Here is a 27,304-nt window from a genome sequence, read left to right on the forward strand (position 1 = left end):
TAGTGCATTTTATTTCCTCTCACCTGCACTCTGGTATTCATTCATTGTCACAATATCTTCGATTGGATGTCCCTCTCTTAGCTTCAATGATGCTCTGGATGGCCTTGTAGAATGGGAAAAGTTTCAGAAGCAATTTAAGTCCCTCCAGAATAGAGTTGCTTCCCTGTTTGTCTTCAACTGCAGTCTCCGAGATCCTCAAAATACAGAAGATGGTTCACCAGTAGTGTGCTTTTCCAGAAGCAGGAACTCCCCTTATCTATCAAGTGGATGATAGATAAGGGGAGTTCCTGCTTCTGAAAAAGGCACACTACTGGTGAACCATCTTCTTCTGGAAAGGGGATTTCTCCTTCCTCCAGTGAGCCTCCCCTGATTCTGTGCCCAGCACTCCTTTTAACTACCCAGAGAGATCTGTATCCCAGTCCAACTCTCAGAGTACTTCCTTGGTCCAATGGGCCCGCTTGAACACAGAAGCACTGAAAGAGCTTAGAGGGGGGTCTGTCCTCGCAAACTAACTACAGTCCCTTTGTTTCCTGATGCATGGAAAAAAAACAGTACATGGTGCACTTGAATTGTTAAAAATCTCTCTGGTGGGCTTGTTCTCCCCAGTCATTCTGCTGTTAGAATCAGTGGTCTTGGCTAAGGGAGTACCAAGCCCATGGAAAGTGTTTCACCATAACGGGGGCTCCACCCGCAATCCACGCCACAGGTACTCCTGCATCTCTGTAATATCTTGATCAGAAACTCCTCTACAGGCGAAAGCAGTTGCTCTGAGTTTATCTCCCCACCCAGGTATGAAAGAAGGGCAGCAGAAGGAAACTCTGAAGGGCCACTAGGAATGACTGTTGGTCTGGTGGCTCTGAGAAAGGAAAGGCTCATGATCTCCCTCCTTTCAAGCACATGGGAGCCCCACTCATGGGGTTGCCCAGCAGGGCCTCAATTTCAGATTCTGATGAACCAGCCAGAGCTCTACTCCACTTGGAAGAATATTGGCTGCTAGCCCTGCTGCACCTCAGGTTATACTGACAGCTTGAGCTGTCAGAAGTTTTTCTCTGCCTCCACTTGTTGGCAAGGAGCAATACAACCTAACTGAATGGAAGGGAAGGCTGAAGAGTGTTTATACAGGACTGATACAATTGATGGTGCTAAGCCATGCTGACTACTGCAATGGAATGTGGGATGCAAAGAACATAACTCTAGGAAACTTCAGACTGCTCAAAATATGGCGGCAAGACTCATCTTTGGAAAACACAATTTGAAAGTGCAACACCCTTACGCGAAAAACTACACTGGCTCCCAATCAAAGAACGCATCGCCTTCAAAATCTGCACTATGGTTCACAAAATCATCTACGTCGAAGCACCGGGATATATGACAGACTTGATTGACCTACCAACCAGAAACACAACCGCATCAGCTCGCAAATATCTAAATCTCAACTTTCCAAGCTGCAAAGGACTAAAATACAAATCTACCTATGCAGCCAACTTCTCCTACATCAGCACACAACTGTGGAATGCTTACCAAAAGCTGTGAAAACCACGTACGATCACCTCCAATTCAGGAAAAGGCTAAAAACTCACCTGTTTCAAAAGGCATATCCTCCCACCCCAACATAAAAACATGTACTTCGCAACACCACAGCATTACAGTTCGTTATGATCACCAATAAATCCATTTGCTCCTGACTTCCATCATGTGGTCCCACCACATAAACCTTTTCCTACCATTACTTAACTTTGTATTTGTAACTGTTTACTCCGGAGTTTACCAACACCTCTCCGGCAACATGTAAGCCACATTGAGCCTGCGACTAGGTGGGAAAACGTGGGGTACAAATGTAACAAATAATCTTGGGGGGGAGGGGGTGAGTGAAGAGAAGACATGAGAGGAGATTTTCAGAGGTATGGTAAGGTGTCTACTAGTATTTTCATAGAAGAAACGCTTACAAAATGCTTGTATCGGTGGTTCCTTGCACCAGCTAGACTATGACCATATATCCGGAGACCTCAAATTTTAGCAAGGGTGTTGTAAAGAGGGACCCTTTCTGCACATATGGTGGACATGCCTCAAGGTGAGTGTCTCTTGAGAAGGATTAGGCAGGAGCTGCAGGTATCAACAGGGGTACAGGTGGAATTGGAACCCAAATCTTAGGGTTGATCCCTAGCAACCATTTTACCGCCTTTAACAGGGTCTTAAGGATGGGGATAGTAGCCAAAAGGAGTGAGGCTGCAGTACAATGCAAGAGCAGCCTAGTACCAACACAGTGAACCAGTGGTGGTTGGTGGTCCCGATTAGACTAGGAAAAATGCTACAGATATGAGACATATGAAGCGGGGAGGAGGAATGGGAAAGTTGGCAATTTATTTGGGATTATAAATTAAGGTTAGTTGGTTTGGTGATCTTACATCAGCTCTCCAGTATTTGCAACAATACTAGATAGATAAATTCACCCTGTCCCTTCCTATATAGGGGGCTTCCAAGAGGTCACAAACATTGGCCCCTCAAACTGAGGAGGAACCTAATAACTGAACTAGTCAAAGTGTGGTTGCACCTAGAGGCTGACAATTTCAGTTTTAGTTATAGTGTTGAAACTGACCCAAAAGCCTTTTTCTGCCCATTTTCAGTTTCAGCCAAAAACATTATTTTAATTTTCGACCATGTTTTTGGTTTTGGAAGGATACTGGAAGAGAACTGAACTGAAAGGGGGGAACTGGCAACTCTTAGTTGATATATAATAGAGTGGTATCAGCTAGGGATAGAAGCACTGTTTGCAGTTGGTGCATAAAATACATTACTAAGAACCAAACAAGTGGTGGAACAGGCTGGGGGATTTTAAGAATAGTGGGTACGGTAGAGTCAATGTTATTTATCATCATTGTTGTGATATGCACAGACGGAACTGGAAGTTGTGAGATAAGATATAGGCCAAGTTTATGTATATTGGACTATGTTCCTGTGAATCGAAAACATAAGTTGGAAAAAAATTACATATTAAATTTTATATTACAATTCATAGCAAATACAATATAAAACAAACATTTTTAAAATATAAAATCTCAATCCTGCCAAAAACATACAATAAGGGCCCTATTTACTAAGTAGCGCTAAAGTCGCCCACATTGCCAATGTGCGACTCTAGTGTTTAGCACGCGCTAAAAACGCTAGTGCACCTTAGTAAACAGTGCCCTAATAGTCTTACCAGAAATACGTTTTTAAATCCCAATTATATAAAGCAGGATTAAACATTATTCAATCAAAATTTCTAATACCCATTTTTTATTAACCTCCTAAAAGTCCTATAATTCATTTACTGCCTAATCTCAGGGGAAAGATCATTCTATTCTTTTTATCATTCTAAAGACCATTATCCTATCTGCTGTTTTATTAAAAGGATTAACTACTGGAAGAACTGAGTGTGTACAAGCTGATACATAAGAGTTCTCTGCTTTTACCGTCTTCCTGGGTCTTCCCGGACGACCACGGGGTTTCTCACTGCTAGTTCTGGCAGGATCCTCAACTAAAGTTCAGATCCAAAAAATAAATTAGAATTAAATGTTCATTTTTTCCCTACCAGGTCTAAGTCAACAGCATGAAACATACCCCCCACACACCCATTAAACAAAAAACGTTTGCTATTTCATGAATAGACATATCATATAAACATTTCTCAACCATTCTATTTTCCAGCTTCTTTGAAATACAGCAGTCCAGCATACAGTTGCATAAAATCTAAGACACAAAAAATCCTGGGTACAACAGACATGTATAAAGAAAGAAGTAGTTATATAACTCTTAATGCTACCTTTTGCTTTTTATTAAGGGGTAGAATTAAATCAAGTCTGTCCAGTATTAGTTTTTACTCCTTTAGTTTAAAATACATTTTTATTGAATATAGACAGAAAGGTAAGGAATAACTGTGGTCTAAAAATCAAGAAGTCATAACGTCAAACCAAAGGATTCTAAAGACCAAGCAAAATTACATCACAAATAATTCCTTTTTCTTGGACAAATGGTACAAGATTTTCTGTTAGGAGCCATCCCTCCCAAATAAGACGATCAACCCCTTATGATGATCCTTGGCAAGCAACCAGAACACAAACCATGTGCTCCAAGAAAGTTATTATCCAGACAAAGGTAAAATTACAACTATATGCTCCACAGCACCAAAAAAAAAAAAAAAAGGAAAATATGGTGAAATCTTAAAACAGGTCAATTCATTACTCAGGAATTCGTTTCCCATACCTATCAGAGACCTGGCATCAGGACAACTTACAGAGAACAGATGCTTCAAACTGGACCCCTCAAAAATCCACCCAACCACTGAGGTGAACACATACCTTGTGCTTCCTCTGTCGGCTTGGGGGAACTTGCAGGCTGCTGAAGAGGTCGACCTCTTTCCGTGTTACAGGGCCATGTGCGGTAGAAGCAGTTGTGTCTTGGGAGAGAGGTGGACTGTCATCCACATCAGGTGCTACTGCTGCTGCCTCATCTCCTGACTCCACCTTCATTTCTGTGTCTTCACTAGGCTGAGAGGATAACTCTTCAAGTTCGACTTCAGATTTTAAACAATTCAGACTCCTCTGGCTTAGGCCTCTTTCAGTCCTGACTCTGGCTCATCAGTATATGTTGTTAGCTCACTCTCTTCCATAACAATTTCCTTCATCGGTTCCCCCCGAGTCTCTGTGGGAGCCGGCAAAGGTGTCTCCTGAGCCTCAATGGGAACCTCTTCAGCCTCTGAGAGAGGCAGTGCAGGAGCCTCCTCAGCCTCCGGGGAAGCCAACATAGGAGCCGCCTCAGCCTCTGGGGAAGCTGGCGCAGAAGCCTCCTCAGCCTCTTGGGAAACAGGAATAGAAGATTCCTCAGCCTCTTGGGAAGCCGGCATAGGAGCCTCCTGAGCTTGGCACACTAGCAGAGCAGCCTGCCGTGCTGGTGAGGGAGCTTCCGGAACCTTAAGTGTCAATGGAGGAGCTTGAGCTTTTGTGGGACTTCCTGAGCTTGTGGAACTGGCAGAGGAGTTTCTGGAATCTTGGATTCCTGCAGTCCAGGTTCAGATCCTTCCTGCTGCTGCTCCACAATCATTGCTCTTCCGTCGCAGATTCGGAGTCAGAACGGTCCTAGCTCATCTTCTTGTGCTTTTAAAACTTCCAAATAGGAAGATTTGCCCATGGCTCGACAAACTTCCGTTACCTTCATTTGGTAGTATCTGTATGCTGCACTTCTTCTTGAATTTAAAAACCTAGCATAAACAAAATGAAATATTTACAATTGCTGAATGCAGTTCACTTGCAATGGCCAGTTTAACAACACATGAAAAAACAGTCTCCTTGGGAAAAGAAAATGTATCCAGTTGTGCTATGTAGTTATAGAAACAAACAGCTAGAAACCAATACAACCAACTCCACAAACAGGCCAGAAGCAAGCACTGCAGTGCCAATTAGGTTAACTCAAGCCTCAGAAGAAAGACTTATTAGGTATACCAAGTACAGTCAGGATTGTTGGGTATGTCCTACTCAGTGAGTTAACAGACCTTGGCGAATTGCTGAAGTAGAACTGTATCTCCTCAGCCAACCCAGCGAGCTACTTCCTTCCAGTTTTATTATCTTTACCGGTCATGAATATAAGTACAAACTAAAGGAAAACTATTAGGAAGGAAAGCCACCACTTACATCTAGGTATGACCAACAAGAAGTGATCTACTCTATGGGATTCTGCCTGATACTTGTTTGGTATGATCCAGTATGGCAACACGAAAAGATGTAGTTTTACCTGCTACCTTTCTTCTGCATCCTGACAGATCAGTCTAGACATATGGGTTTATGCCTTCTGACCCCCACTATCAGCAGATGGAGACAGTACATCTAGAATGCTGACAATTCTGTATAGGGTCCTGTGCTGAAATCAGCTCTCCACGAATTGTAACAATGTTAGATAAATGAATCCACCCTGTCCCTTCCTATATAAAGGGGGGGGGGGGGGGGGGGGTCAAAGACAGTAGACAAACATTGGCCTTCCAAACTAAAGAGGAACCTAATAACTGAATAAGCTAAAGCATGGTTGTACCTAGAGACTGAATTTCAGTTTCAGTTACAGCCATATTTTTGGTTTCAGCTGATCATGTGTTTTCGGTGGAAGCTGCAAGTTTGTGCTTTTGTCTCCCTACTACTACTTAACATTTCTAGAGCGCTACTAGGGTTACGCAGCGCTGTACAGTTTAACAATGAAGGACAGTCCCTGCTCAAAGGAGCTTACAATCTAAAGGACGAAATGTCAAGTTCGGGCAGTCTAGATTTCCTGAATAGAGGTATGGTGGTTAGGTGCTAAAGGCGACATTGAAGAGATGGGCTTTGAGTAAGGATTTGAAGATGGGCAGGGAGGGGGCCTGGTGAATGGTCTCAGGGAGTTTATTCCCTACCTCCCCCTCCCCCAAACAGGAGTTGCCCCTTCTTCTGCCCCCCCCCCCCCCCCCCCCGCCTACCCCTTCCACCTGATGGTCTAGGAGTATAGTTGGGACAGAAGTGGTGCCCAATTACTCCTGCCCATTCTGGCTCTGCTCTCAAAATGGCTGCCATGACTGGGGCATCGCTCCTGCCCCAACTACACCACTAGAGATTGCAAGTTAGTTGGTTGGGGGGAGGGGGAGGGGGAGGAACAGAATACTACTCTTAGGTTTTTTTATTTTTTGGGAGAGGGAGGGTTGTACTGCAGTTATCTTACACAATAGTTTATATGATCAAGTGCGCCACATAATGCTTTTGATATAAGATTTTAGTAGGAATTTAAGTCTGTAAATTTGGAATAAGCACTCCTTAGGAATTAGCTTCTATGTGGAATTATGATGGCAGCTGTCACTCCAAGTGTGGTGCAAAGGCAGCCACTGTAAAAGAATTGTGGCTTTTGTTTTCATTAGCTGTAATCCATCTGTGTGGAAGCTATTTTGTTTGGAGATAAAATAGTCTTTCATTATTTAAATTATTATATTCTGGCTTGGATATTACATGTTCAGCAGAAGGATGCAGACAAAGCTTTGACAATCCCCAATGGCCCTCACCAGTTCACATTCACACAACCAAACTTGAGTTTTTGGTTCTTGTTTCAGTCAAAAGCTTTCAGAACAGTTTTGGTAGCAGTTTTGGTCGGTCTCTAGTCTACCATTTTCATTTGTCTCAACTCTAAACTGAATTAGTACCATAAAGTACAAATCCATATCCAGAACTAGAGACAGACCAATCCAAGACCCACTCAGACTCTGCAACAGGGCTCAAGGAAAGAAAAATAGCAGGTAGGACTACCTTTTTCTCTTCCTCTTTGTTCAGCCAAACTAGTCTAGAACAGGGCCACTGACAGGGGGTGTGAGGGTGGGGGCAAAATTCCCCGGGCCTCCAAGGGGGGGGCCCAGTGCGGGGGTCTCTCTCCCTCCTGGTCCTGATAGGAGCCGAGTGATTGCGTCCCGACAGAAGCAGGAGAGAGAAAACTCCGGCGCCAGGCCCCCCTTGGAGGTTGAGGAGGACCCGGAGCTTCCTCCAGCACTGCTCTTCTGCCCATTGCTGAGTGTTGCTTTCCTCTCAGGTGCGCATGCTCGGTTTTGAAACCGAGCATGCCCTGAGAGGAAAAGCAGGCGCAGGGGCAGGCAGTCAGCACTGGAGGAAGACATCTTCTGCTGGCGGGACCTCAGGATCCCCGCCAGTCAAGGTATTTTAACCCTGTTGTGGGGGCAGAAGTGAATGGGGGGTGGTGGCCATGCTCCGGGCCCGGTTCAGTCTCTCGGCGACCCTGGGTCTACACACATGGGATGGACCAAAGCAGACCCTCAAACCAGGTAGGAGACTAAAGACCTGCTCTCAAAACACCAATCCCAAATTGTGTCCTCTCTGGCTTGAGCATCTAGTTGATGTTTGATAAATAAGCATAAGGAAGCCCAAGTAGCCATCTCATAGTACTCCAGAGAGGCCCAGGACTTCTCAACGATTAGCAATCCCTTAGTATATAAAAGCCACCAATAAAGCGAATGCTACATACCTGTAGAAGGTATTCTCCGAGGACAGCAGGCTGATTGTTCTCACTGATGGGTGACGTCCACGGCAGCCCCTCCAATCGGAAACTTCACTAGCAAAGTCCTTTGCTAGCCCTCGCGCGCCCGCGCGCACCGCGCAGGCGCGGCCGTCTTCCCGCCCGAAACCGGCTCGAGCCGGCCAGTCCAGTATGTAGCAAGACAATACACTTCAAGGGAAGACACAACTCCAAGGGGAGGCGGGCCGGGTTTGTGAGAACAATCAGCCTGCTGTCCTCGGAGAATACCTTCTACAGGTATGTAGCATTCGCTTTCCTCCGAGGACAAGCAGGCTGCTTGTTCTCACTGATGGGGTATCCTAGCCCCCAGGCTCACTCAAAACAACAACATTGGTCAATTGGGCCTCGCAACGGCGAGGACATAACTGAGATTGACCTAAAAAATTTACCAACTACTGAGAGTGTAGCCTGGAACAGAACAAACAGGGCCCTCGGGGGGTGGAGTTGGATCCTAAAGCCCAAACAGGTTCTGAAGAACTGACTGCCCGAACCGACTGTCACGTCGGGTATCCTGCTGCAGGCAGTATGAGATGTGAATGTGTGGACAGATGACCACGTCGCAGCTTTGCAAATTTCCTCCATGGTGGCTGACTTCAAGTGGGCTACCGACGCTGCCATGGCTCTAACATTATGAGCCGTGACATGACCCTCAAGAGCCAGCCCATCTGGGCGTAAGTGAAGGAAATGCAATCTGCTAGCCAATTGGATATGGTGCGTTTCCCTACAGCCACTCCCCTCTTGTTGGGATCAAAAGAACAAACAATTGGGCGGACTGTCTGTGGGGCTGTGTCCGCTCCAGATAGAAGGCCAATGCTCTCTTGCAGTCCAATGTGTGCAGCTGACGTTCAGCAGGGCAGGAATGAGGACGGGGAAAGAATGTTGGCAAGACATTGACTGGTTCAGATGGAACTCCGACACAACTTTGGCAGAAACTTAGGGTGAGTGCGGAGGACTACTCTGTTGTGATGAAATTTGGTGTAAGGGGCCTGGGCTACCAGGGCCTGAGCTCACTGACTCTACGAGCCGAGGTAACTGCCACCAAGAAAATGACCTTCCAGGTCAAGTACTTCGGATGGCAGGAATTCAGTGGCTCGAAAGGAGGTTTCATCAGCTGGGTGAGAACGACATTGAGATCCCATGACACTGTAGGAGGCTTGACAGGGGGCTTTGACAAAAGCAAACCTCTCATGAAGCGAACAACTAAAGGCTGTCCTGAGATCGGCTTACCTTCCACTTGGTAATGGTATGCACTGATTGCACTAAGGTGAACCCTTACGGAGTTGGTCTTCAGACCAGACTCAGACAGTGGAGAAGGTATTCAAGCAGGGTCTGTGTAGGACAAGAGCGAGGATCTAGGGGCCTTGCTGTCACACCAGACGGCAAACCTCCTCCAATGAAAGAAGTAGCTTCTCTTAGTGGATCTTTCCTGGAAGCAAGCAAGATGCGGGAGACACCCTCTTGGCAGACCCAAAGAGGCAAAGTCTACGCCCTCAACATCCAGGCCGTGAGAGCCAGGGACTGGAGGTTGGATGCAGAAGAGCCCCTTCGTCCTGCGTGATGAGGGTCGGAAAACACTCCAATCTCCACGGTTCTTCGGAGGATAACTCCAGAAGAAGAGGGAAACCAGATCTGACGCGGCCAAAAGGGAGCAATCAGAATCATGGTGCCTCGGTCTTGCTTGAGTTTCAACAAAGTCTTCCCCACCAGAGGAATGGGAGGATAAGCATACAGCAGACCTTCCCCCCAATCCAGGAGGAAGGCATCCGACGCCAGTCTGCCGTGGGCCTGAAGCCTGGAACAGAACTGAGGGACTTGTGGTTCACTTGAGATGCGAAGAGATCCACCAGGGGGTTGCCCACGCCTGGAAGATCTGTCGCACCACACGGGAATTGAGCGACCACTCGTGAGGTTGCATAATCCTGCTCAACCTGTCGGCCAGACTGTTGTTTACGCCTGCCAGATATGTGGCTTGGAGCACCATGCCTTGACGGCGAGCCAGAGCCACATGCTGACGGCTTCCTGACACAGGGGGCGAGATCCGGTGCCCCCCTGCTTGTTGACATAGTACATGGCAACCTGATTGTCTGTCTGAATTTGGATAATTTGGTGGGACAGCCGATCTCTGAAAGCCTTCAGAGCGTTCCAGATCGCTCGCAACTCCAGAAGATTGATCTGTAGATCGCTTTCTTGGAGGGACCACCTTCCTTGGGTGTGAAGCCCATCGACATGAAGCTCCCCATCCCAGGAGAGACGCATCCGTGGTCAGCACTTTTTGAGGCTGAGGAATTTGGAAGGGACGTCCAGAGTCAAATTGGAGCAAATCGTCCACCAATACAGGGATTCGAGAAAACTCGTGGACAGGTGGATCACGTCCTCTAGACCCCCGGCGGCCTGATACCACTGGGAGGCTAGGGTCCATTGAGCAGATCTCATGTGAAGGCGGGCCATGGGAGTCACATGAACTGTGGAAGCCATGTGGCCCAGCAATCTCAACATCTGCCGAGCTGTGATCTGCTGGGACGCTCGCGACCCGCGAGACGAGGGACAACAAGTTGTGGGCCCTCGCCTCTGGGAGATAGGCCGAGAGCCGTCCGAGAATCCAGCAGGGCTCCGATGAATTCGAGTTTCTGCACTGGGAGAAGATGGGACTTTGGGTAATTTATCACAAACCCCAGTAGCTCCAGGAGGCGAATAGTCATCTGCATGGACTGCAGGGCTCCTGCCTCGGATGTGTTCTTCACCAGCCAATCGTCGAGATATGGGAACACGTGCACCCCCAGCCTGCGAAGCGCCGCTGCTACCACAGCTAGGCACTTTGTGAACACCCTGGGCGCAGAGGCGAGCCCAAAGGGTAGCACACAGTACTGGAAGTGGCGTGCGCCCAGCTGAAATCGCAGATACTGTCTGTGAGCTGGCAGTATCGGGATGTGTGTGTAGGCATCCTTCAAGTCCAGAGAGCATAGCCAATCGTTTTGCTGAATCATGGGGAGAAGGGTGCCCAGGGAAAGCATCCTGAACTTTTCTTTTACGAGATATTTGTTCAGGGCCCGTAGGTCTAGGATGGGACGCATCCCCCCTGTTTCTTTCACAAGGAAGTACCTGGAATAGAACCCCAGCCCTTCTTGCCCGGATGGCACGGGCTCGACCGCATTGGCGCTGAGAAGGGCGAGAGTTCCTCTGCAAGTACCTGCTTGTGCTGGAAGCTGTAGGACTGAGCTCCCGGTGGACAATTTGGAGGAAGTGAGGCCAAATTGAGGGTGTATCCTTGCCGGACTATTTGGAGAACCCACTGATCGGAGGTTATGAGAGGCCACCTTTGGTGAAAAGCTTTCAACCTCCCTCCGACAGGCAGGTCGCCCGGCACTGACACTTGGATGTCGGCTATGCTCTGCTGGAGCCAGTCAAAAGCTCGCCCCTTGCTTTTGCTGGGGAGCCGCGGGGCCTTGCTGATTCGCACGCTGCTGACGAGAGCGAGCGCGCTGGGGCTTAGCCTGGGCCGCAGGCTGTCGGGAAGGAGGATTGTACCTACGCTTGCCAGAAGTATAGGGAACAGTCTTCCTTCCCCCGAAAAAATCGTCTACCTGTAGAGGTAGAAGCTGAAGCTGCCGGCGGGCGAACTTGTCGAATGCGGTGTCCCGCTGGTGGAGAGACTCTACCACCTGCTCGACTTTTTCGCCAAAAATGTTATCCGCACGGCAAGGCGAGTCCGCAATCCGCTGCTGGATTCCTATTCTCCAGGTCGGCGGCACGCAGCCATGAGAGCCTGCGCATCACCACACCTTGAGCAGCGGCCTGGACGCAACATCAAAAGTGTCATAAACTCCTCTGGCCAGGAATTTTCTGCACGCCTTCAGCTGCCTGACCACCTCCTGAAAAGGCTTGGCTTGCTCAGGGGGAAGAGCATCAACCAAGCCCGCCACTGCCGCACATTATTCCGCATTTGATGCTCGTGTAGAGCTGGTAAGACTGGATCTTGGACACGAGCATAGAGGAATGGTAGGCCTTCCTCCCAAAGGAGTCTAAGGTTCTAGCGTCCTTGCCCGGGGCGCCGAAGCATGTTTCCCTAGAACTCTTAGCCTTCTTTAGGGCCAAATCCACAACTCCAGAGTCATGAGGCAACTGAGTGCGCATCAGCTCTGGGTCCCCATGGATCCGGTACTGGGACTCGATCTTCTTGGGAATGTGGGGATTAGTTAATGGCTTGGTCCAGTTCGCAAGCAATGTCTTCTTCAGGACATGGTGCAAGGGAATAGTGGACGCTTCCTTAGGTGGAGAAGGATAGTCCAGGAGCTCAAACATTTCAGCCCTGGGCTCGTCCTCCACAACCACCGGGAAGGGGATGGCCGTAGACATCTCCCGGACAAAGGAGGCAAAAGACAGACTCTCGGGAGGAGAAAGCTGTCTCTCAGGAGAGGGAGTGGGATCAGACGGAAGACCCTCAGACTCCTCGTCAGAGAAATATCTGGGATCTTCCTCTTCCTCCCACGAGGCCTCACCCTCGGTGTCAGACACAGTTCACGGACCTGTGTCTGCAACCTCGCCCTGCTCGACTCCGTGGAACCCCGTCCACGATGGGGGCGTCGAGAGGTAGACTCCCTCGCCCGCATCGGCGAAGCTCCCTCCGCCGACGTAGTCGGGGAGCCTTCCTGGGAAGGTGGCCGCGGTCGGTACCGCACGCGGTACCGACGTCGGGGACCTCAACCTGGGCGATGGGCCAGCCGGCGCCACGCTCGACGGTACCGGTGGCGCAAGCACCGCCGGTACCGGAGGGTAGGGCGCAACAGCTCTCCCAGAATCTCTGGGAGAACGGCCCGGAGGCTCTCGTTTAGAGCGGCTGGCAGAGAAAGGCTGAGAGGTCGATGCAGGCGTCGACGTCAGTACCTGTTCCGGGCGTGGAGGCTGTTCCGGGCTGTCCAGAGCGGAGCGCATCGACACCTCCTGAACAGAGGGTGAGCGGTCCTCTCGGTGCCGATGCCTGCTGGGTGCCAAATCCCTCGGCGACCCAGAGCTCTCGGTGCCGACACGGGGAGGAGACCGGTGTCGATGCTTCTTCGATTTCTTCCGAAGCATGTCACCGGAGCTCCCCGGCACCGACGAGGAGGACGTCGAATCCATCCGTCGCTTCCTCGGGGCCGAGACTGAAGAAGGTCGATCTCGGGGGGGCTGTACCGCAGGAGCCCTCAGGGTAGGCGGAGACCCACCCGAGGGCTCACCGCCACCAGCAGGGGAATGGACAGCCCTCACCTGCACTCCACCCGATGCACCACCGTCCGACGACATCAGCAGACGAGGTCCTGGTACCACCGACGTCGATGCAGCTATCCGATGTCTCGGCGCCGATGCAGAGGCCCGATGCCTCGATGCACTCGATGCAGGGGCGGCCGAGGAAGATGGTCTGGACGCTGACGACGTCGATGCACTCGAAGATCCCGGTGCCGATGCCGACGAAGAGCCCGAGAACAACCGTTCCACTGGGCTATTCTCGCTACCTGAGTCCGCCTTTGAAGCAGGGAACACAGACTGCAGTTCTGAGGGCGGTGCTCGGGCCCCCAGACACTGAAGACACGACGAGTGTCGATCAGTGAGCGAGATAACCCGGGCGCACTGGGTTGCACTTCTTGAAGCCGCTGGAAGGCTTCGATGTCATGGCGGAAAAATCACGCCGGCGAAATCAAAAGCCGAAATGGCGAAATTTGAAGCACCAAATTTAGAGGGAGAAAAAATCTCGACCGAGGCCGAAAAGAGGCCTACCCCGACGACGAAAGAAAACTTACCGGGGCAAAAAGCTGGAAGTACGGGGAGATTTACACGAAACCCGGCGGGGGGTTTCCGGAGCACTTCCCGACTAGGACAAAGCTTTCCCGAAGGAAAAAACACGTTCAAAACAAATTGGACGCGCGAGGTCGACTTTCCGGGGCTCGACACGGCGAAAACACGACCGTACCGAGTGCGGACAAAAGAAGACTGGACTGGCCGGCTCGAGCCGGTTTCGGGCGGGAAGACGGCCGCGCATGCGCGGTGCGCGCGGGCGCGCGAGGGCTAGCAAAGGACTTTGCTAGTGAAGTTTCCGATTGGAGGGGCTGCCGTGGACGTCACCCATCAGTGAGAACAAGCAGCCTGCTTGTCCTCGGAGAAATTCCTTAACCCACCATCTATCAATCCCTTAGATTAAGGACATCAACTAGATCCAGATTTGGACAGGTTGATCCAGTCCTGGTTTACCCCACTGCATGCTGGAACTTAGTCTTTTCTTCTTACAGAATGCCAAGGGGAATCAAAACTACAAGTCCCTGCATGCAACAAGGTAAACCCAGGACTAGATCAATGCTGTTCTGCAATTCTAGATCCGGTTTGCAGCCTTATCATAGATGCAGCTCCCCCTTCCCCCATCCACTGATAAGGATGAACAAAATGATCTGATTCCTGAAAAGAGTTGTCACCTTCAGACAGGTCAGAAGAGATCCAAGAACATCTAGTAAATGTTCCTTATAATACTTCACATAAGTTTCTCTCCTGAAGGATGGAAACTATAGTAACAAAACTGAGAATGACACACCATGGTCAGACCATTACAAACTAAATTTATCCCTACAATGGCGAAAAATGGCTCAAACTGAATACAAGAACAATCAACCTACACCACAAGAGGCCAAACTGACCTGGAAACATTCTGGCAACTGATCTACAAGAACGAACGGACACCACAAACAGACTCGATATACTATCTCCTAGATTGGGACAAAAGATGCAGAAGCATATTAGACAAAATAGCACCACTACAAACAAGATCCTCACGTAGGACATAACTCAATACCGTGGTACAACAAAGACCTGAGAAAACTAAAAACACAAACTAGGAAACTTGAACAAGCATGGAAAAAAACAAAATGTGAGCACACACTCAACGCATGGAAACAAACAAAGAAAATACAAATATGCAAGACAAACCAAAAGGACATACTATAAAACCAAAATAGGGCCAGACTACAAAGACACGAAGAAACTATATCAACTCATGAACAAACTACTAGACACCATATCGGTCACCACAACCAACACAGACACCCCATCAGCAGACATACTTGCTAAACACTTCAAAGAAAAAATTGTAAACCTACGCAACACGTTACCTCAGAACACAACAGACTTCGAAAAATTAACTGAGTGCCTAGACCCAATCCTTGGTGAATAACCAGCAGATAGAATCTGGACAAATTTCGCCCTCCTTACCGCGGAAACAATCACCCAAGCGATCAACAAGTCCGCCAGAACTCACTGTAAATTGGACACGTCCCAATTACCTAATAAAATCCGCGCCTCAACGATTCATAGCAGACCTCACAGCCCACCTCAACTACATGCTTCAACATGGACTCTTCCCAAAGGAAAATGGCAACATCCTACTCACCCCGATACCAAAAGATAGAAAGAAAAAAAACGAACGAAATCACCAACTATTGCCCAGTCGCATCTATCCACTGGTAGTCAAACTGACAGAAAGCATGGTAACCAAACAACTCATCGATTACTTAAACAAATTCTCTATACTACACGAATCACAATCAGGATTTCGCTCCAACCACAGCACAGAAACAGTACTAGCAACTTTCATAATGAAATTCAAACAAGAAATTGCAAAAGGCAAAAGCATACTTCTCCTACAATTCGACATGTCTAGTGCGTTCAACATGGTAAACCATAATATACTACTATACCTCCTAGAGTACTTCGGGATTGGTGGAAGTGTACTTAGCTGGATTTAGGGTTTCTTAACCACTAGAACATATCAAGTGAAATCGCACTTGAACATATCATCACCATGGAAAACAGACTGTGGAGTACCCCAAGGATCACCATTATCACCAATCCTTTTCAACCTGATGACCCCACTAGCCAAATCCCTAGCCCGCCAAGGCCTCAATCCATACATCTACGCAATGTCACGATATACATCCCTACAAACATGATCTATCAGAAATCACCAATGAAATCAAATTCAGCATGAAAATCATGAACTCATGGGCGGATGTACTCCAACTAAAACAACGCAGACAAAACACACTGTCTCATCTTATCATCCCAATACAACATGAACAAACCCACCTACATAAACATCCCAAGACTACACCCTTCCTGTTTCAGATAGCCTGAAAATCCTCAGAGTTATCGACCGAAACCTCACGCTAGAAAACCAAGCGAAATCTACAACAAAGAAAATGTTCCACTCAATGTGGAAACTCAAAAGAATAAAACCTTTCTTCCTGAGGGAAATATTCCACAACTTGGTACAATCAATGGTACTAAGCCACCTAGACTACTGTAATGGAATCTACGCGGGATGCAAAGAACTAATCATAAAGAAACTCCAAACAGCTCAAAATACCGCAGCCAGGCTTATATTTGGAAAAACAAGATTAGAAAGCGCCAAACCCCTTCAAGAAAAACTGCACTGGCTCCCAATCAAAGAACGTATTGCGTTCAAAAATCTGCACTTTGGTTCATAAAATTATCTACAGCGAGGCACCAGGATACATGACAAACCTCACTGACCTACCAACCAGAAACACAACAAGATCAACATGCACATACCTAAATCTCCACCACCCAAGTTGCAAAGGACTCAAATACAAATCAACCTATGCATCCAGCTTCTCCTATATAAGCACGCAATTATGGAACGCACTACCAAACACCATGAAAACAACGCAAGACATATCTAACTTCCGAAAATCACTAAAAACTTACCTGTTCAAAAGGCATATCGACATGATCCAACTTAAATGCCCAGACCCTGCAATACAACAAATCTAATACTCAAAATGGACATAACATACTCTTCCTCCTTTCCAATTCCATAATGTGTCTGTCACACATGATCTCTACCATGATATCACTATGTATTTGTCATACTGGAACTGGCGATCGCCAGCACGGTGCTATGTAAGCCACACTGAGCCTGCAAACAGGTGGGAAAATGTGGGATACAAATGCAACAAATAATAAAAATAAATAAATCTTGAGTAGTAAGAATAGTGGTATGTAGATCAGACTTCTTATCCAAGATCTTCAGGCAAGTTTTCCTGCAACAGGTCACCTCCAGGAAGGAAGTCTTCAATGATAGATCCTTCAACATCACACATCCTTGAGAAGTTTGAACAGCAATGGAACAAGGCATTCAGAAACAGATTCAACAGAGGCAATTCACACTATTATGACCTGAGGAAAGTGGTTCTGGCCTTCAAAGGCTAATCAAAAAATGTATCAAATTAATCCAATAGAAAAAGTCTTATTTTTCTTTATTTTATTCTATATATCATTCCTTTCTGAAATTATAAAAACAGAAGGATGGACTTTCCCAGACTTGGCCCATGTAGAAGAAAGCCGTATCCAAATTAAGCACATTTTTCTCAAGGCTACCTTGAAAAAAGGTTAGGCTAGTCTACACTGACAAGTGCTAAGAAACTGACTTCTTTCAATCTTGCAAAAAGATCAATATTGCTTTTTTCTGAATAGCTTCTCAAAACACGTCCTTTGAAGGACACCATTACTGGTTCCTGTCTTAGAAAGCCCTTAAGTGGAGGATCTATAGCCCCTGAAATTCTTTAAAGGACCAACATATAAATAGCCAAGTTGGAAAGATATATAGAAGCTTCCAGTCTTTAGTTTTCATGCAGCTGAAGATTTTACTACTCTAAGTTTCTTGTGCTTATCATGAGATCCATGTGGTCACCCTCATGGCAACTATTGTAGAGAAGCTAATCTTGCAATCTCCCATTCTCCAGTGTCCAATGCATGCAAAAGTCAGCCAATGTGGAGAAAATTCAGGCAATGTGACCTGCTGAAAGAACACAAATTGCTTCTCTACAGCCTCATCTCAACAAGCTGTGGAAATCTGGTGCCTTTCTGACAATTTAAATGACACCACCATCTCATTGTCTGCCTTGAAAGACTGGAACACACTCTTAAAAAGCTTTTTTTTTTTTTTTTTTGCAGCCTTTTTCCCTAACTGGTATAGAACTACTTGGCCTCTGAGCCCCCCCCCCCCAAATGGACAGATGGCATCTGCTGCAACCATTATATGGGATGGAGATTCCAGGTTTACTCGTTTCTCCAGACTCTCCACATTCAACCACCAGGCAAGACTGCCCTTTGCCTCTGCAATAGCAGCAACTTTACAAGGTGCCCCCATGAATAGGTAGACCACCGTGACAGAGATCTCTGCAAGGAATGCCACCACAGTTCCCAGTATTCCCCCCATCATTTGGGGACTTACACTGCTAGGAGCTACATAAATCATAGGAAAGAAACGTAAGCACAACCAAAGAATAAAACAGGATGTAGTACAGAGGAGACAAGAAGCATGGGTCAGTGTCAGACAATCCTATAAGTTAATCAGGGGTGCCAAATGCTTCTTTGACTAGCCAGGTTTTGAGATCAACCTTAAAATACTTTTAAATAATGAATTTGCATGTAAAGACAGTGGTAAGTTTTTCAAGTATAAGGGCCAAAAAATAAAAAGTCGTATGTCGGGTGGAATAATAATGTGCAGTTTTTGGGTTTGACACAAGATGGTGGTCATTAAGAGATTGTAGAACTCTATTAGGACAGTAAGGTATACTACTACTATTTACTACTATTTAGCATTTCTATAGCGCTACAAAGGCATACGCAGCGCTGCACAAACATAGAAGAAAGACAGTCCCTGCTCAAAGAGCTTACAATCTAATAGACAAAAATAATAAAGTAAGCAAATCAAATCAATTAATGTGAACGGGAAGGAAGAGAGGAGGGTAGGTGGAGGCGGGTGGTTACAAGTGGTTACGAGTCAAAAGCAATGTTAAAGAGGTGGGCTTTCAGTCTAGATTTAAAGGTGGCCAAGGATGGGGCAAGACGTAGGGGCTCAGGAAGTTTATTCCAGCGTAGGGTGCAGCGAGACAGAAGGCGCGAAAGTCTGGAGTGGCAGTAGTGGAGAAGGGAACAGATAAGAAGGATTTATCCATGGAGCGGAGTGCATGGGAAGGGGTGTAGGGAAGGGACGAGTGTGAGAGATACTGGGGAGCAGCAGAGTGATACATTTATAGGTTAGTAGAAGAAGTTGAACAGGATGCGAAAACGGATAGGGAGCCAGTGAAGGGTCTTGAGGAGAGGGGTAGTATGAGTAAAGCGACCCTGGCGGAAGATGAGACGGGCAGCAGAGTTTTGAACCGACTGGAGAGGGGAGAGGTGACTAACAGGACTACCAGACTGGTAAGCTTTAAAGGTGAGTAGAGCAGTATTATAATCAATCCTTTTGATCTTTAGGCAACCAACGGTGGCTTTTAAGCAGATGAATTGTTTGGAGAATTTTCAAAGAGAACCGGGGCAAAACAGCATACACAATACTACAATAATCAAGTCTGGAAATAATAAATGAATGTACTAAATTGTGAAAATCATCATGGCTAAACAAATGTCAAATACTATGCAACTGACGGAAAGCACAAAAGCAGGAATTAATCAGATTAGAAATCTGCGGATGCTGACCAGCAGGAGACAGAGCACACGGAGCTGCATACAGTGCTTAAGACCATAGCACAATTCTAACAGTTCAGTATTTCGATAACCAAGTTGTACAGATGTGCCAAAAAACATAGTTATTCCCTTCTAATACCTTTATTTCAATGTCATCCCCCCCCCCCTGTAAATTCAAAACACACAAAAAAAAACCTGAACTCAAACATAGGAAGCCAGTGCTTCAGCAACTTCAAAACATAGCTAAATTACAAAAAGGGAGGGTATTTGGATTGGTCTGGTGGGACTAAAGGAAAGAAAATTAGCAAGTAAGATCATTTCTCCTTCCTTAGCGTCCCCCAGATCAATCCAGAGCTATTGGGATGTTACTAGCAGGCTTCATGAAGGGAGAGGAACAGCCATCACTTGCCCCTATGACTGACATACTGAAGAATGCATCCTATCTTGCCAAAATAGCCAGTATATAATGCTTAAAAGAAGTATGCAACGAGGACCGCCACTCTACAAACATTAAGACTGCTTTAAGTTCTGAAGTGCACTTAAAGTGCCAACAAAGATGCTTACAGGCCAGAAGGTAAGCAGTCCTGAAACGCGACGTTGCTCAGAGTCCACTTTCTGGGATCCAACAAGTGTCGACTGAGAAAGTCTGCCTGAACATTTTGAACTCCTGCTACATGAGCCGCTGATAGCGTCCTCAGATGCGCCTCGGACGACTGCAACAGCTGCGTTGCCTCTCGCTCCGATGGAAGACTCCTCGTCCCTTCTTGCCGATAGATATAAGCTACCGCGGCGGAACTGTCTGACATCATTCGAACTGCCTCGCCCCTCAGCAGATGAACAAAGGCCTGAAGTGCTAGCCGAATTGCTCTGGTCTCTTAACAGATTAATCGAGCAAGATTTCTCCAGAGGGGACCATAGGCCTTGAGCATACTCTCCCTGACAGTGAGCCCCCCAGCCCTGGAGACTGGCATCTGTCGTAAGTATTCTCCAGCTGGGCTGATCCGGAGGCATACCCTTGGTCAGATTGGCATCTCTCAACCACCATTGAAGACTGCTCCTTACCTGAAGAGGAAGAGATAATCTCTGAAGCAGAGAGTTTGTCTGTGACAAATACCGCAATAGAAGCAACTTCTCCAGAGTCCTCATGTGCGCCCTGGCCCAGCGAAGTTACTTACCTGTAGCAGGTATTCTCCGAGGACAGCAAGCTGATTGTTCTCACATATGGGTGACGTCTGACGGCAGCCCCAGGAACGGAATCTTCCTAGCAACAAAGTTTGCAGAGCCCTCGCGTGCCTGTGTGCGCACCGCGCATGCGCGACCGTCTTCCCACCCGAATCGCGAACGTGCCTCAATCAAATCACAAGCAAAGACAAGGGAAGAGACAACTCCAAAGGGGAGGGGGGCGGGTTGGTGAGATCAGCCAGCCTGCTGTCCTCGAAGAATACCTGCTACAGGTAAGTAACTTCGCTTTCTCCGAGGACAAGCAGGCTGCTTGTTCTCACATATGGGTATACCTAGCCCCCAGGCTCACTCAAAAAAAACAAACAGGGTCAATTGGGCCCCGCAACAGCGAGGACATAACATAGATTGACCTGAAAAATAACAACTGAGAGTGCAGCCTGGAACAGAACAAAAATGGGCCGGGGGGGGGGGGGGGGTGGGGGGGGAGTTGGATTCAACACCCCAAACAGATTCTGCATGACCGACTGCCCAAACCGACTGTTGCGTCAGGTATCCTGCTGAGTGCAGTAATGAGATGTGAATGTGTGCACAGATGACCACGTAGCAGCCTTACAAATCTCCTCAATAGTGGCTGACTTCAAGTGGGCCACTGATGCCGCCATGGCTCTAACACTATGAGCCGTGACATGACCCTCGAGAGTCAGCCCAGCTTGGGCATAAAGTGAAGGAAATGCAATCTGCTAGCCAATTAGAAATGGTGCGTTTCCCGACAGCTACTCCCCTTCTGTTGGGATCGAAAGAAACAAACATTTGGGCGGACTGTCTGAAGGGGCTTGTCTGCTCCAGATAGAAGGCCAATGCTCGCTTGCAGTCCAATGTGTGCAACTCACGTTCAGCAGGGCGGGTATGAGGACGGGGCAAAAATGTTGGCAAGACGATTGACTGGTTCAGATGGAACTCCGACACCACCTTCGGCAAAAACTTAGGGTGAGTGCGGAGGACTACTCTGTTATGATGAAATTTAGTATCTGGAGCATGGGCTACCAAGGCTTGGAGCTCACTGACTCTACGATCTGAAGTAACAGCCACCAAGGAAATGACCTTCCAAGTCAAGTACTTCAGATGACAGGAATTCAGTGGCTCAAAAGGAGGTTTCATCAGCTGGGTGAGAACGACATTGAGATCCCATGACACTGGTGGAGGTTTGACAGGGGGCTTTGACAAAAGCAAACCTCTCATGAAGCGAACAACTAAAGGCTGTCCAGAGATAGGCTTACCCTCTACACGATATTGCACTAAGATGAACTCTTACGGAGTTGGTCTTAAGACCAGACTCAGACAAATGTAGAAGGTATTCAAGCAAGGTCTGTGTAGGACAAGAGCGAGGGTCTAAGGCCTTGCTGTCACACCAGATGACAAACCTCTTCCATTTGAAAGAGTAACTCTTTTTAGTGGAATCTTTCCTGGAAGCAAGCAAGACTCGGGAGACACCCTCTGACAGACCCAAGGAGGTAAGTCTACGCTCTCAACATCCAGGCCGTGAGAGCCAGAGACTGGAGGTTGGGATGCAGAAGCGCCTCCTCGTTCTGAGTTTTGGAAAACACTCCAATCTCCACGGTTCTTCGGAGGACAACTCCAGAAGAGGAGGGAACCAGATCTGGCGCAGCCAGAAAGGTGCAATCAGAATCATGGTCCCGCAATCCTGCTTGAGTTTCAGCAAAGTCTTCCCCACCAAGGGCATGGGAGGATACGCATACAGGAGGCCCTTCCCACAATAAAGGAGAAAGTCATTTGATGCTAGTCTGTCGTGGGTCTGAAGTCTGGAACAAAACTGAGGGACCTTGTGATTAGTCTGAGCAGCAAAGAGATCGACCAAGGGGGTGCCCCACGCTTGAAAGATCTGACGTACCACCCTCAAGTTGAGGGACTACTCGTGAGGTTGCATTATCCTGATCAGCCTGCCAGCCAGACTGTTGTTTACGCCTACCAGATACGTGGCTTGGAGAAACATGCCGTGGTGGCGAGCCCAGAGCCACATCTAGACGGCTTCCTGACACAGGGGGCGAGATCCGGTGCCCCCCTGCTTGTTGGTGTAATACATGGCAACCTGATTGTCTGTCTGAATTTGAATAATTTGATTGGACAGCCGATCTCTGAAAGCCTTTAGAGCGTTCCAGACCGCTCGCAACTTCAGGAGATTGATCTGAAGACCTGATTCCTGGAGGGACCAACATCCTTGAGCGTGAAGCCCATCGACATGAGCTCCCCACCCGAGAGATGCATCCTTTGTCAGCACTTTTTGTGGCTGAGGAATTTGAAAGGGACGTCCCAAGGTCAAATTGGATCGAATTGTCCACCAATGAAGACGTTGAGAAACCTCGTGGACAGCTGGATCGCGTCCTCTAGATCCCCGGTAGCTTGAAACCACTGGGAAGCTAGGGTCCATTGAGCTGATCTCATGTGAAGACGGGCCATGGGAGTCACATGAACTGTGGAGGCCATGTGGCCTAGTAATCTCAACATCTGCCGAGCCGTGATCTGCTGAGAGGCTCGTACCCAGGAAACAAGAGACAGAAGGTTGTCTTCCCTCGCCTCGGGTTGGTAGGCATGAGCCGTCTGAGAGTCCAGCAGAGCTCCTATGAATTCTAGCTTTTGAACTGGAAGAAGGTGGGACTTGGTGTAATTTATGACAAACCCTAGTAGCTCCAGGAGTTGAATAGTCATCTGCATGGACTGTAGAGCTCCTGTCTGCGAGGTGTTCTTCACCAGCCAATCATCAAGATAAGGGAACATATGCACTCCCAGTCTGCGCAGCAACGCCACTACCACCGCCAGGCATTTTGTAAACACCCGGGGCGCAGAGGCGAGACCAAAGGGCAGCACACAGTATTGAAAATGCCGTGTTCCCAGACGGAATCGAAGATATTGCCTGTGAGCAGGCAGTATCGGGATGTGAGTATAAGCATCCTTTAAGTCCAGAGAGCATAGCCAATCGTTTTACTGAATCATGGGAAGAAGGGTGCCCAGGGAAAGCATCCTGAACTTTTCTCGGACCAGATATTTGTTCAGGGCCCTTAGGTCTAGGATGGGACACATCCCCCCTGTTTTCTTTTGCACAAAGAAATACCTGGAATAGAATCCCAGCCCTTCCTGCCCCGGTGGCACGGGCTCGACCGCATTGGCGCTTAGAAGGGCGGAGAGTTCCTCTACAAGTACCTGCCTGTGCTGGAAGCTGAAGGACTGAGCTCCCAGTGGGCAATTTGGAGGTGTTGAGGTCAAATTGAGGGAGTATCCTTGTCGGACTATTTGAAGAACCCACCGATCGGAGGTTACGAGAGGCCACCTTTGGTGAAAAAATTTTAACCTCCCCCCGACCGGTAGATCATCTGGCACAGACACTTTTATATCGGCTATGCTCGCCTGGAGCCAGTCAAAAGCCCGTCCCTTGCTTTTGCTGGGGAGCTGGAGGGGCCTGTGGAGGCGCACGCTGTCGAGAAGGTGAATTGTACCTACGCCTATTAGAAGCATAGGGAACATTCTTCCTTCCCCATAAAAACGTCTACCTGCTGAGGTAGATGCTGAAGGCGTCTGGTGGGAGAGCTTGTTGAATGCGGTATCCCGCTGGTGGAGCTGTTTGACCTTCTCACCGAAAATGTTTTCCCCCCGGCAAGGAGCATCCACAATCCGCTGCTGGACTCGATTTTCCATGTCAGAGGCACGCAGCCATGAGAGTCTGCGCATCACTATACCTTGAGCAGCGGCCCTGGACGCGACATCAAAAGTATTGTAGGCACCCCTGGACAGGAATTTCCTACACGCCTTCAGCTGCCTGACCACCTCCTGAAAAGGCTTGGCCTGCTCCGACGGGAGCTTATTGACCAAGTCCGCCAGTTGCCGCACATTGTTTCGCAAGTGGATGCTCGTGTAGAGCTGGTAGGACTGAATTTTGGAGACGAGCATAGCAGAATGATAGGCCTTCCTCCCAAAAGAGTCTAGAGTTTACGACTCCCGCCCCAGGGGCACCGAGGCGTAATCCCGAGAACTCCTGGCTCTCTTGAGAGCAGAATCCACAATACCAGAGTCATGAGGCAACTGGGTCTTCATCAACTCTGGGTCCCCATGGATCCTATACTGGGACTCAATCTTTTTGAGAATGTGGGGATTAGATAATGGTTTCGCCCAGTTTATCAGCAATGTCTGTTTCAGGACATTATGCAGACGAACAGTGGACTCCTCCTTAGGTGGCGAAGGATAGTCCAGGACCTCGAACATCTCAGCCCTGGGCTCATCCTCAGTAACCACTGGGAAGGGAATGGCCTTAGACATTTCCCGCACAAAGGAGGAGAAAGCCAAGCTCTCAGGAGGAGAAAGCTTCCTCTCCGGCGAAGGAGTTGGATCAGAAGGAAGACCACCAGACTCCTCTTCAGAGAAATATCAGGTGTCCTCCTCTGCTTCCCAAGAGTCCTCCCCTTCGGTATCGGACACCAGTTCCCTGATTGCAGTCCGAATCCGAGCCCATCTCGATGCCGAGGCACTATGGCATCGATGGCGAAATCGAGAAGACGACCCGCGCACTGGCGACGATGAAGCTCCCTCCATCGACGACGCCGGGGAGTCAACTCGTGTGGCCACCGAAGACAGACAAAGCTGATACCACAAGCGGCACCGGCGTCGGAGGCCTCACCACGGGCAGCGAGCCAGCCGCTGCATCCACCATCGGTACCGGCGGCGCAAGCACCCCCAGTACCAAAGCTGACGATCGCAGCAGCCCTTCCATGATCCCAGGAGGAGGGCTCGGCGGCGACGCTTGCTAGGTACCGAATCCTTCGGTGCCCCGGAGCTCTCGGTACTGTGGCAGGAAGGCGACCGATTACGGTTCTTCTTCGCCTTCCCTCGAAGCACGTCACCGGAAGCCCCTGGTACAGACGAGGAGGACGTGGAATCCACACGCCTCCTCGGGGTCGGGTCCGAAAGAGGTCGGTCCCGATGGGCCTGTACCGCAGGAGCCCTCAAGGCAGGTGGAGACCCACTCAATGGCTCACTGCTACCAGCATGGGGGGTCCTATGGACATCACCTGCGCTCCCGACGTCGATGCACTCTCCGATGCCAACATCGTCGATGACCCCGGTACCGGTGCCAACGTCGACTTCAAAGAACCGGACGGGGATCCGAACAGCAGGTTCCACTGAGCCGATCTCACCGCCTGGGTCCTCTTTTTGAGCTGAAGACACAACATACAGGCGGTGGGGCGATGACCAGCCCCCAGACACTGAAGACACGAAATGTGCGGATCAGTGAACGAGATAGTCCGGTTGCACCGCGTGCACTTTTTGAAGCTGCTGGCAGGCTTCGATGACATGGGCGAAAAAATCACATCAGCGAAATCAAGTCGCGATGATGCCGAAAAAGACACCAAAACAAGGAAAACACCCGTACGGGCAGCCACAAAGGCCGCTGACGAAAACAAAAGGAAACTTAGAGGTCAAAACTAAGGCGATAAACGAAAAAGGTTTTTTTTTTTTTTTTTTAACCACAAACCGAAAGGAGTGGCCTAGTGGTTAGGGTGGTGGACTTTGGTCCTGAGGAACTGAGTTCGATTCCCACTTCAGGCACAGGCAGCTCCTTGTGACTCTGGGCAAGTCACTTAACCCTCCATTGCCCCATCCATGTAAGTCGCATTGAGCCTGCCATGAGTGGGAAAAATGCGGGGTACAAATGCAACAAAAAAAAAAAAAAAAGAGAAAAAACCTGAAGAGGACACGAAAAGATGAACAGCGAAGCTGTGAGGGCTCTTTCTGGGGCGCAGAGCAGCGGAAAAAAACAGTTACCCTGACTGCGGAAAAAAAGAGACTGAGGCACATTCGCGATTCGGGTGGGAAGGGCTCTGCAAACTTTGTTGCTAGGAAGATTCCGTTCCTGGGGCAGCCGACAGACGTCACCCATTTGTGAGAACAAGCAGCCTGCTTGTCCTCTGAGAATGCCTCAATCGTTTCCGCCATGGAACCCAGGACTTGTAGATAGTCCTTGGCCACTAGTCTCGGGGACTGCAATAACTGACGAATCTGAGACTTCAGTTTGAGGACACGGGCCGACAGAAGAAACACCCGGACCTGTAATGTGTTGAAACGGACTCCGAAGTACTCCAATGACTGAGAAGGCTGAAGACGGCTCCGCTTGACATTGACTACCCAACCTAGGGACTCCAAGAATTCTACCATGCGAGCTATCGCCTGAACACTCTACTGGTAAGTCTTCGCCCTGATCAACCAATCGTCTAAGTATGGATGTACTGAAATGCCTTCTGTTCTGAGAGCTGCTGCTACTACGACCATGACCTTGGTGAAAGTATGAGGAGTGGTTGCGAGCCCAAAAGGAAGGGCTCGAAACAAAGTGCTGGCCTAGTATTACAAATAGGAGGAAACGTTGATGCGCAGGACAGATAGGAATATGCAAGTAGGCCTCCGTGAGATTGAAAGATGTCAGAAACTCCCCAGGATGTACCGCAACAATGACCAATCGTAAAGTCTCCATACGGAACGAGGG

General features: G+C 48.5%; 1 protein-coding gene across 1 annotated transcript in view; it reads right to left on the reverse strand.

Moving 5' to 3' along the window:
- Window positions 1–27,304, reverse strand: part of LOC115479878 — a 329,775-nt gene that overhangs the window by 39,067 nt on the left and 263,404 nt on the right. The window contains exons 7-8 of the mRNA XM_030218177.1: window positions 4,338–5,236; window positions 3,453–3,517 (exon numbers count right to left, since the gene is read on the reverse strand). Coding sequence (XP_030074037.1) covers window positions 5,104–5,236 — 133 coding nt within the window. The 3' untranslated portion in view covers window positions 3,453–3,517; window positions 4,338–5,103. The remainder of the gene's footprint in view (window positions 1–3,452; window positions 3,518–4,337; window positions 5,237–27,304) is intronic.

Source organism: Microcaecilia unicolor, chromosome 11 (assembly GCF_901765095.1).
Source record: "Microcaecilia unicolor chromosome 11, aMicUni1.1, whole genome shotgun sequence".
Lineage (NCBI taxonomy): Eukaryota > Metazoa > Chordata > Amphibia > Gymnophiona > Siphonopidae > Microcaecilia > Microcaecilia unicolor.